This window comes from Haliotis cracherodii, unplaced genomic scaffold (assembly GCF_022045235.1).
Source record: "Haliotis cracherodii isolate W230 unplaced genomic scaffold, xgHalCrac1.p SCAF_9, whole genome shotgun sequence".
NCBI lineage: Eukaryota > Metazoa > Mollusca > Gastropoda > Lepetellida > Haliotidae > Haliotis > Haliotis cracherodii.
This window is the reverse complement of record NW_027266343.1, coordinates 4555739-4568082: the sequence shown is the minus strand read 5'-3', so window position 1 is coordinate 4568082 and position 12344 is coordinate 4555739. Positions and strand designations below refer to the sequence as shown.

At 39.3% G+C, this 12344-nt stretch overlaps 1 protein-coding gene across 2 annotated transcripts in view; it reads left to right on the top strand.

Moving 5' to 3' along the window:
• Nucleotides 1-11813, top strand: part of LOC139452667 (protein mono-ADP-ribosyltransferase PARP15-like) — a 76195-nt gene extending 64382 nt beyond the window's left edge. For both annotated transcript variants that reach the window (XM_071234209.1, XM_071234208.1), the window contains 7 exons: nucleotides 2122-2177; nucleotides 3051-3266; nucleotides 4502-4723; nucleotides 5315-5399; nucleotides 7207-7367; nucleotides 7763-7931; nucleotides 9556-11813. In XM_071234209.1, the coding sequence (XP_071090310.1) occupies nucleotides 2122-2177; nucleotides 3051-3266; nucleotides 4502-4723; nucleotides 5315-5399; nucleotides 7207-7367; nucleotides 7763-7931; nucleotides 9556-9842 (1196 nt within the window). In that variant the 3' untranslated portion in view covers nucleotides 9843-11813. The remainder of the gene's footprint in view (nucleotides 1-2121; nucleotides 2178-3050; nucleotides 3267-4501; nucleotides 4724-5314; nucleotides 5400-7206; nucleotides 7368-7762; nucleotides 7932-9555) is intronic.
• The last annotated feature ends 531 nt before the right edge of the window (nucleotides 11814-12344 follow it).

Genomic DNA, 12344 nt, shown 5'->3' with positions numbered 1-12344 from the left:
GTGCCTATGGCCTTCATCAACCGCCTCATCCATTCCATGTATCGACGTTGCGCGGCAGTCATCAATGCACATGGTGGACACACGAGATACTGACTTGTGATGCCATTTTCTCAGAGACTAGTGTTGTGTTTAAGAACATTTGACACTTTAAGTTCAACCTTGATGATCAGTTTTGCCAAGTTTCATCTTTTTAATATGTCTCATAGTATGTTTACAGTGTTTAGACAAGTAATGTTTCTTATATATCTATCCATGGTGACGTTTCTTTTGCAGTTCAGTATATGTTTGATTCTTTGTTGTATATATACTCAACAACAAAAGTTCCTGTGACACCAATATTTTAGTGTATTTTCCAAACAAGTAAAGATTGGTTTTCAATATTGTAGTACATGTATGGAATCAAGTCACAAACACGCAACTGCTACAGAAAAGCATGCATTCCATTTTATGCAAGCCCCATGCATTTCACTGCCCAGGAATGGGTATAAAATCATGTGCGTTTACGGGATTCCATATGCATGGTTCAGCATCGTGCTGACAACAACCACTCAGAAAAACAACAAAATTAGGCAATTATTCAACATTACGAAATGCCACGCCTGTCCGAAAATGAGCGTCTGCAAGCCATTGGTATGCTTAAAGCAGGATCGAGTCAACGTGATGTTGCAAGACAATTTAACGTCCACAGAAACACCATTTGGTGTTTATGGCCACGTTGGCAATATACAAATGCTGTCAGAGACCATCCTCGGAATGGCACACCTACGAAATCGATTCCAGCCAGCAACAGTGACTGCAAGAAGCATCCCTGGCCTTCGACGAATATCTTCACAAAATGTACGTCGCCGCCTCAGATGTGCAGGGATTATCGCCAGAAGACCCGCCAGACTTACCATTTTGACAGGAATTTTGACATCAAGCACGTCTACAGTGGTGCAGACAGCGTCTACGCTGGACGGCCATCCAGTGGGGACTAGTTCCATTCACTGACGAGTCTCGTTTTCACCTCAGCCACAGCGATGGACGGATTCGAGTGTACCGACGTCGAGGTGAACGTTACGTCAATCATTGTGTCATGGAAAAAGATATGTTCAGGGGCAGAGGCGTTACGGTATGGGGTGGGATTACAGCAAGACAGAGGACCCGTTTGATAGTGGTAGAGGGAAATCTCAATGGACAGCGCTACCGCGACGAGATCATCAGCCCTGTTGTCCTACCGTTTTTGCGTCGTCATGGCCCAGGCATTACCTTTCAACATGACAACGCCCGGCCTCATATTGCTCAAACTTGTTCAGGATTCTTTTCAACAAAACAAGGTGAATGTTATCCCCTGGCCGGCTCGCTTCCCTGATCTCTCACCAATCGAGCACATGTGGGATGAGATGGATCGGCGCCTTCGACGGCAACCACGTGTTCCACAGACACTCCAGGAACTTCAAAACATGCTCCAGCAGATATGGACAGATATCCCACAGGACTTTGTGCGACACGCCTGGTCCATTCCATGAGACGAAGATGTGTTGCTTGCATCGCAACCAGAGGTGGACACATACGCTATTGATTTGTAAATTGACATTTTGGCATGTTCATGCTTTTTATGAAATCACGCATTTTCTGAAGTCAGTATGGCAAATCAAACCATTTGAACACTTACATGAGTCTTTTATCTGTTTCAAACCGAAAATGTTTCAATATGGTAAAAAACATAACTTTGCATTAAATCTTATTCAATGTCACAGTAACTTTTGTTGTTCAGTATATATTTCCAAATAGACATGCAAAGGTTACCCCTGAAATCGGTTCGTACAGAAATATATTCTGTAATCAGTGACCACACAAGATCAATGGATAATCAACACAAAAAACTCGAGTCACGCTCATTCGAACTCTTATATAGGTACAGCCAGCCTTCTAGAAAAGGTCCCAACCTGAAACTACTCGAACGACCAAGCCCGCCATGTTTGTTTACAAAGATTATCACGATTTTACCGGCGTTTCAATCATTTGCCGGGGCGGAAAATCACTACAAAATAACGACAAAATAACTGAAAACAAGCTACACAGCCACGTAACAATATGTTTATATGTACTTTGCTCATCTTATTCCATATTCACGTACAGAACTCGGATCTACCTTCACTGTGACTATTGTCAAAGGAGACATTGTCCATCAGGATGTAAGTAATATGTTGCAGTTGACATTATTCAGTTTGATATTATAGGTTGATTGGTTTTTCCCGGAAGTAATATGGGTGGGTACAGTAATCAGCTTATGTGTCCGTCCGTCGGAAATAATGTTTTTAACTGTATCATTTTTCATGAAATTTTACAAACACAAAGGTCAGGTTAATGCCTTGTGCTATAAGAGGCTCTAAGAATGTTTATTTTTTTCCGTTTCCGCGGCATCAAGCTGTACTTTGATAGTACACAGTGATACATATCTCAAAAACGAATAGGATTCTTTTCTTGAAAACGTTAACTCTTGTTGTATATTATATATTGAAAGTTTAACAAAGTAATACTACTAATAATAAGTTAATACTGCTCAGAATGTTTGCCGCTAAGTTATCATTTTTTCCCTCTAGCTTGCAAAGTACGGCTTCGGTTGTCTACATCTGTGTAACATTATATTTGAAATAAGTGTTTAGTTATATTGGGGTATTTACAGTGAACGTTGAATTCGTCCTCGATCACACTTGGTGAGTTGACCTCGTTACAGCTTTTTCCATACACAGTACTGACACCGGTTCTGACCATATGTCTTTTTGATGCTATGTTTTGTGTGGCAAGCCCCTGTGCACCCATCGATCCACACCTCCAGAATGATGATCGGTCTACTAATTACCTGCCAATTTTTGTGACAATCACCAGATTCAAAATCAAGAGTAGCAGAATCAATTGTTCCATAATTAGTCTTACATCACATATTGAATACATTTGACATGGGCATTAACGTATGGCGTCTTAATCCCGCGAGCTAGATTACCCATTGGATTATTTTCCATTGATTAATAAGAAATCAATGACAAATTCACTATACATGATTTCAGGTTGATGTGATTGTTAATTCGACTTTATCGAGCCTCATCTTGGAAAGTGGGCCACTGTCTTCAGCAATATATAAAGCTGCGGGAGACAGCATACAGGAAGAGTGCAGGGTCAACTATCCCACGGGTGTTAAGACGGAAGAGATAGCAGAGACTTCAGGAGGTCTTCTACCGAGTCGGAGAATATACCACACGTCACTGGGATATTGGTCAGAGCAGGTAATTCACCATTAACCCTTTCGGGAAATATTTCTAAGAGTGAGACCGAAAAATGTTGAGCCGAATAATTATGATAGAAGACAAAATAGTTAACTAAAATCTGAAAGAAGGCTTCTTAAGGGGGTCTTTGAATTCTTTTTCAAAAACATAGTTATGTTGCTTCAGGTTTTACAAAAAGAAATTTGATCCACTTGACATGCTAGACCAGAAATGAAGTGGTATTTTTTATCAATCTTAAAGCAATGACTAAAAACATAATGTGCAACAAATAAAAATACCTGCCAGGTTGATGCCTGTGGCAGGATAGATTCCAAGACAGTCAGTGTGATATGGACATGAGTGATCTCTCTTCACCAAAAGACTGACTAAATATCCTCTCAAATGTACGGAATACTGTAAGGGACATTCTGACTGACAGTGTAGCCCCGAATAGCTGCAATACTGCTGATGCGGCTTTAAGCAATATTACTCACTCACTGACAGTGATAGTTTTGTTTTCAGCTTTCGGACACATTAATGTTTTCACTATCATGTGACATTCATGTACACAATTCTTTTGTTGAATTATATTGAGCATGTTAAGGGTTTTAATATAAAATACATAGGAAACTGTAACAACGGGAGATGACTCAGACTTTGTGTATGTAAATTACTTACCATTTTCAAGCTCAAGTCATAATTTTGCTAAATGCTACTTGGAGAATGAAGAGCATGAAAGAAGCATGACCAAAGGACTACTAACGTGCGCATGTGCCTTGACCTTATGATATTACGCTTGTGCACGATGAGCGTCTAAAACGCGAGAACACAAGGACGCGAGATCGCTTGAAAATGAAATGTCGCATTCTCGCGTTCTCGGGATTTCGTGTTTTTGAGGCCTTATTTGTCGAGATTGCGAGATTTTGCATTATGCCGAAAGGTCGCATTCTCGCGTTGTTAACTTTTGACAAAACGTGCTTTGTACCAAAAACACGAGAACGCGAGAATTCAGTTGTATATTTCAACCCATAATAATACTAGCTGAAATACATGTATAAATATATTTAACTTGCCTATCACGCTTTTATAGATTATACGTGAGAGTATGTGTGTATTTGTATGTATTTGCAAAAAGCACAATAATGCTCTGTCGGTACTGTTGAACTACAAAAGTAGAGACTGAGTAAGTTAAGAGGTGTTAGGACACTGTTGTTACTGTTACCACTTCTGACCCGTAAATGAACTTTGTTTTCCAGAATTACAGAGCATTTTTTACAAAATGTCTGACCAAGGCCTCGAGCTCGAAACTGAAGAGCATCGCTTTCCCTTTAATTGGGACAGGGATCTTGGCATATCCATGTGATGAAGTGGCAAAATGTATCTTCAAGAGCTTTGATGAATTCAAAACAGGCAACCCTGACACCTCCCTGTGTGAGGCACGAATTGTTGTGTATCCAAAAGACAAGGCGAATATGGAGGCATGTGACTCACTATCGTTGTTTGAGGCATGACATGATTTAGATTTCGGTGGGATATATGTGAATATATGCACACACACACACACACACACACACACACACACACACACTCTCTCTCTCTCTCTCTCTCTCTCTCTCTCTCTCTCTCTCTCTCTCTCTCACACACACACACACACACACACACACATATATATATATGTATATATACACACACAGACGTGCATGCAAGCAGTTACATAAGTGTACAAAAATCTTAAACGCGACATTTAACCCCATTTCTCCTCTCCACACCTCACCTCACCTCACCTTACATAATATCAAGAAAATCAAAGTTCAAATTAAGTTTTCTCTCATTTTTCACAACTGCAAGACTCAGAAAGGTAATACTTTGAGGGAATTATAATGGCTACTTTTCGTCTTTCAATATGTGGTTTCAAAACTGGGCTGTGTTTTGGAAATTCCCCAGGAAGTAACCCATATATCTATCTCTTTGTTATGTTAGATAATTTCTGTTTAAAAGAATAAGACCTTGGCTTTTTATAAATTACTGCGGCATTTGTGCCTATGTTATTCATTATGAATTTGCTACAGATCTTTGAGGGTGCCACGCCTACAGAAGCAGCTGCAGATGTGCGTCTAGTATATTCTAGAACAAGCGAATTTACGTTACAGACAGGTACTTCTACGTGACATATTTTACTGCGTACAAAACATCTAAGAAAGTTTACTACTAGGTATAGTGTTATTAAATGTATGCCAAAATATATGCTACCCTACCAGTTTCTGTACTGTCATGTTCTGGCGCAGGTATTGATTGAGTGAGTGAGTTGTGTTTTACGCCGCTTTTAACAGTACTCTGCACAGCGAATTGCGACGCCTTAGACGACTGGGCTACCCGTGCCAGTGCAGGTATTGAGCAGTGATCTATAGTGACATTAACACATGTCAGTGAAATAGCATATTGTTTCTAGTTTAACCCACAAGAGACCTATTTTCTTATGATACAATAAAGTGCCATACAAATGCATATATCATTATTATTATTATTATTATTATTATTGTTATTGTTATTATTATTATTATTGACTAATAATTGCAAACCTAGTGACGATCCGTGATCCGTTTTATAATTTGTCTTTGGTAACCCATGCTCGTCGTTGCAACCCTAGTGACGAACCGTGATCCGTGTTATAATTGGTCTTTGGTAACTCATGCTCGTCGTTGCAACCCTAGTGACGATCCGTGATCCGTGTTATAATTGGTCTTTGGTAACTCATGCTCGTCGTTGCAACCCTAGTGACGATCCGTAATCCGTTTTATAATTGGTCTTTGGTAACCCATGCTCGTCGTTGCAACCCTAGTGACGATCCGTGATCCGTGTTATAATTGGTCTTTGGTAACTCATGCTCGTCGTTGCAACCCTAGTGACGATCCGTGATCCGTGTTATAATTGGTCTTTGGTAACTCATGCTCGTCGTTGCAACCCTTGTGACGATCCGTGATCCGTGTTATAATTGGTCTTTGGTAACTCATGCTCGTCGTTACAACCTAGTGACGATCCGTGATCCGTGTTATAATTGGACTGTGGTAACCCATGCTCGTCGTAAAAGGCGACTATGTTTGTCGTAAGAGGCGACAAGCGGGATCGTGTTGTCGACACCTCACGTATTTGATGCATGTGATTGTATCACAATTGCGTAGGTCGATGCTCATGATGTCCACTGAATTGTCTGGTCCAGACTTGATTCTCTTCAGACTGACATGATATGTTTCTGGAATATTGCGAATTACGACGTCAAACAAAATCAACAAATACAAAGAAAATTGCACCTAAAATATGTCCCATGTTTGTGTTCACAAATGCAAAATATGAAACAAAACATTTCCCTTGCACACAGGTTTTATGTATCAAAACATAAATTAACAGAGAATCACCGGACAACAATGGATACTTAAGGACTGACTTTAATTTTGTGTGAGTTCATTGGAGAATGAACATTCATAGAGTGAGGGCAAAACTGTATGAACGTCGGAGCTTGCCGGTGGCACAAGCGTTTGCACCTGATCTACTTGAGGAGAAAGGTCTGTTAAGAACTACCCCAGTTAGTCAGTCAGAAAGAAAGCGTGTCGTAATACATGTCGTTCAAGTACAATGCGTCAAAATGGCCGAAAAGATAAACGTGACGGGAGAGATTTCCGAAGTTGTTAATAAACCTGTGGCGGTTACACTTGTTCGCCGTCATCAATCAATTGGCCGTGATTATAAATATGTGTCAAATAGATTGCTGTAGACTCTAGCTGTCAGTCTCGACACGGGTCGAGTCGATACTAGGATACGCTTGATTCGTTTTATTCATTAGGATGGGTCATAATGAGTTTATTCAAACTCTCTGAATTTTCTCAATGTGTGCTTACTAGTAAACACGGTATTTAATCGTTGCTAGATCTGATGAGTTATACAGATTTTGCTTTCTCTGCTGTAGCTGTGGGCATGGCTGGGCACATCCAGCTGCCTGCACACTGGAGTCCAATGACTGAAGAACAGTTTGTGAGCGAAGTACAGCTTAAACCTGAAGATAAAGAATACAAGTTGGTGGCTAGACAATTCAATACAGGCGTGAAGAATCGATATACCATTGTCGAGGTAACGTTTTAGTAACTTATGTCAACTGAGATCATGTGACGCATTGCTGTTAGCACCTTTTCTCTTTTTGATGCGAACCATGTCTTACAACTGGACAACATATGATCGTGGGTTCGAATCCCAGTTCTTGCTGATTATTATTCTTTGTTTGTTTGTAACTTGCTAAAGTATATACGTTAGAAACCTCCATCACTTTCATCCACTCAAATCTGTCAGATTCGTTCCTTTAGACAGTGGCATGAGGAACCTATTGCGTTAAAGTTTCAACCCCCAATAAGCTTAATTGGAAATGTTATATGTTTTTCCACATTAAAATTGCTCTTGCAAGTAACTCAAAAGTAGGTGGTAAAAGGATGGCATTGGGATGTTAGCAATTTGACGCCTCTTTATTGCAGATCAAGAGAATCCAGAACCGCACACTGTATCTCCAGTATGTGATGCTCCTGCACCAGATGGAGACACAGAACCCGGGTATGGATGTTGAGAGACACCTATGGCACGGAACAACGGGAGATGTTGTGACCAGTATCAATCTTCATGGTTTCCGTCGCAACTATGTAGCAGGTACCTATATTAAAACTGAATGCATCAATATGCAGCAATTCAAGTTCAACATAGATCTAAAAGACAAGAGACAATCCCGTTTAAAATCATGCAAATATTATATTTTCATAATTTTCACCAGCTGAATGTTTGCCGATGTTCAGTTGTTGGTGAGAATTGATATACATGCACACTTTCATAACTTTCATAACCGCAGAAACTGCTAATTATCTAATTCTTATACATTTTGTGAATAAAAAAAGTAAACACTAGCCATTGTATGAGTGTCTGAACGCGGATTAAAACTCTTATGAACATCATAGAGAAATTCGATTATCCACTGTACCTCATAAAAAGTTAAAGGTGTATTCCCCATGTGCCTCACAGCAAAGAATTTCTGCATTTTTACAATACAATGTTTTAGCGCGAGGTTTCTAATGTATAAATAAGAGGTATCTTCTCTGCGTTGGGACTATATCATATTTCAAAACACAGTATGTTTATCTCCATTCTACCTGACGGGAAGAGCTCTTTGAAAATGGTGCTCTCTTGGAACGCGTGATTACACAAGTACTAAGGTCCGCTATCTTAGAACATTCAATAAAGGGGTCACGGGTAGTTATAAGCTCTAGATTAAAATACTCATGGTGTTGGCTAATTCATCAAAACACATACCTTTTCAAAACGAAAGTAGACAAATAACCCTCCGAATGGAGTCCAAGATATATGATTTGATTTCATCGCAGCCTTTTGCATATTTGCACTGTTTGAATACATCATTTCTTGGAAATGTATGATGTGATGTAAATATTTCACTCACTATTTGCCTTCTCTTGATATAGAATGGAGCCTTGCTTTAAAAATGTCTTGTCCAGTTAAGTGGGCACTGCTTTCGAAATTCTGCTGAATCAAAACGGGATTTAGTTTAACTTGAACTTCAGGTGTATCGATGATCTGATGTCGTTCAATGAAGGAAAAATAACCAATTCCTTTCACTGATTGACCAACCTGAACTAGAAATACAAGAGGACAGTGAAACCGTCTCTCCGTTTCATATTTAGATCTATGCATTAAGATTCAGTATGACAGTATATTGTCCACAAGACGAAAAGAGGGATGTCTTTTAATTTTCATTTTGTCAACTTTCCTTTTATGTTGACAATAACAGCTCCAGCCTTGTGTGTCCACATTTCACCACTTTTGAGGACTGTGAGAACTGTTTGAAAAGTTGTTTAATAAGACCTTATTAAAGCGTTTCAAAACACTTATGGAACACGAGCGGAGGATATTTCTAAATGTGACACATCAATGGTAAAAATGATGTCTGGTGCATGCAATTCCTTATTTTGACTTGTGCCACCTTTGTTCACCTTTTTGCGAACACCTGGTATCATCACTATTTGGTACTGATTCATATTAAATATTTACAATATATTCGGATTCGTACAATGGTATCTGCCTTCAGCAGAGATTTCTTATGATTTTGGAAAGATTTTGTCGACTGTATTTTCTAAACATTCAGCTATATTTGGTAACAACAAAATTCCCTTAAAACTCATGAAAAGACACCACCACTTCTATTCTGCCTTAATACAAGTTTATGCTATATAGTAGTTTATAAACTGTCATATACATTTTATTACAGTCCATCTCTATGGAAAGGGGACTTATTTTGCTGTCAGTCCCAGCTACTCCTCCTCCGGTTACTGTCTTCCAAATGAAGATGGTATCAAGCACATCTATTACGCATCTGTCCTCACTGGACACTTCACTGAAGGAGAAGAAGACATGGTAGCTCCCCCGTCTCGAGGCCTTGAAGACCCAAATGTTCTGTACGACAGTTTGGTGAACAACGTGTACGACCCCGACATGTACGTGGTGTTCAACGACGTCCAGGTCTATCCCAAGTACCTCATCACTTTTCGGGAATGAAGAAGAACAGGGAACAGTTTGAAGAATTTGACCATCTGTTATTTGAATTCGTGTCTACTTACATAACCATTACAATCTAACCAAATGTATTTACTTAGCTGATTATCAATACACTGCAACTGGTTTGCACTTCCGTTTGGAATGTTTTGGTTTTAGTGTTAGTAACTTGACATGCATCATCAAAGTATTGATAATAAAAACATAGTTATAACCTTTATTTCTCACAAACCAATGATATATATCATCAATGCCCCCAGATTCGACGACACGCAATCAACCATGTCACCTAGCCTGAACACCCGATCCATTTAGCCAGTTCGAACAGCAAGGGGATATACTTCAACTGCAATACGGTGATTCCAGCTGTTAATGTGTATGTCATAGGTCCATATATGATTATGCTCTACATATTTAAATATAGTTTATGGGATTATGTTAACATGAACAATGCTTCATTCAGACTGTTTGACAATTAACATCATCATGATCAGTACACAGATAACTTCATACAGTTGCGAAATTACACACAGATTTTAACAACAATGAAATATCGAAGAAGGCATCTAGTTACTCATTAACTAACAATTTTCATATTGTCTTGGGTTGACCACAAGGACGATGTTGATTAGCCTATGAATATTTGCTTGAAACAGATGAGGTTTTTTGGACGGGTTTCTTATAACACAGTATTAAATCTGAAATATGATTGGTTTATTGCATGCTGTTTTGCGCTGATCTGTAAAATAAGTTCTAAATAATTACTTGCTAGGTTTTTCATATGGATAGAAAAACTGAATATGTTCTTGTACTCTAATCCATTTGGTTTGTTTTACATTGTGATAATTACCGTAATGATTTAATGTCCATATTAACAGATTTTACAGATGTTTAGTTTGTTCTGCTTGTTGTTTGGTCATGGTATTGTCGATTGAATATGGAATTTTCACATATTCTGGTAGCAATATGACATACTAACTGACCAACTGCTTCTGAAGTTTGACCCACTCAATACTGCTATGAGGAAAGCCTCCTCGCACCTCTTGGCAAGACTGCCAAGTCCTTTGTGACAGATTCGTCAGAATTCTGTAAGAAGATCCTCGACATCCCCCAACCAGGAACCCTCATAAGCTACGACGTTGTCGACCTATTCACGAATGTACCCCGGGACGAGGCCATGGAAATCATCAGAACCCGCGTTGAGGAAATCCTCCCATCCCTAGACACCCGCCTAACAACTCACAGCATCATCCGCCTCATACACTCCTGTATCAGCTCTACATACTTTACCTGGAAAGACACATTCTATCAACAAACCCACAGCCTCCCTTTGGAATCCCCACTATCACCCTTGATCACTGAGATATTTATGACCCACCTGGAAGAAAAAGCCCTGGAAACATCCCCAATAACTCCCCTCTGCTGGTTCCGCAAAGTTGATGATACCTTTGCCATCCTACATCCCAACAATGACCCCAGAACCCTATTGGACCACCTTAATTCCCAAAACCCACGTATGCAGTTCACCATGGAGGAAGAAACCAATCGACAGCTCCCTTTCCTTGATGTACTCGTACAGAAAGATAAAAACGACAAACTCCAGACCACTGTTTATAGGAAACCCACCCACACAGATCAATACTTACACTATGCATCCAACCATCCACCTCAAGTCAAGAAAGGAATTGTGTCAACCCTAGCAAGACGAGCCCACAGCATCTGTTCCACGAAGCAACATCTAACTACTGAACTTAGCCACCTTCATAATTTTGGCTGCAAAACGCATGTATATGAGTATGTGCTTATGGTTGGATACAACTATACGTTATTGATAGTATATCGAGAGATAAATATATACTGGGGTTTTTTTTAGTTTTAGAAGTACATCATTGTAATGTTATATTTAGATATCTTGTGTTTGTCTTAAAGTCTTATAGTTTATGGCAAATGTGGTGGAATAAACAATTAATGATATAGTTTGTGTATGTCCAAACACATATGTTTGTTTCAAATGATATTCATGTTGGCCTAGTTGAATGTAATATTTATATATCCTTGTTGACATGCTTATTTTCAACAATTAGCTTGCAATTTTCACCTAGACGATTAAGTTGTACCCTAACTTTAGAAGCGGGGATAAATTGAAGTTTTATTGTTCACTTTAATATGCTCCTGGGGAATTTAAACATAAGAAAACAGAAGTAAACAGCATACGTGTATTCGAATGTCATTACCACAGTAAATTACAGTCATGGTATTAATATCAACAATTCGTCTCTTGTAGTGGAGCAAAACTGATAGGCGATCACACCAACAACCTGGTACATGCATAAAACATGCAAAGCTATCTGATAATGCTCTCTGTTAACATTATATCTACCCCGAGAACAAATGTGTGTTATCGCGCTGTCCCATTTCGAAAATTCACCAGGGCAACTGGGAAAGTACAGACACTGTGATGAAACATATATGAATTTCGGGGAAGGGGACTACCTGGGACATACT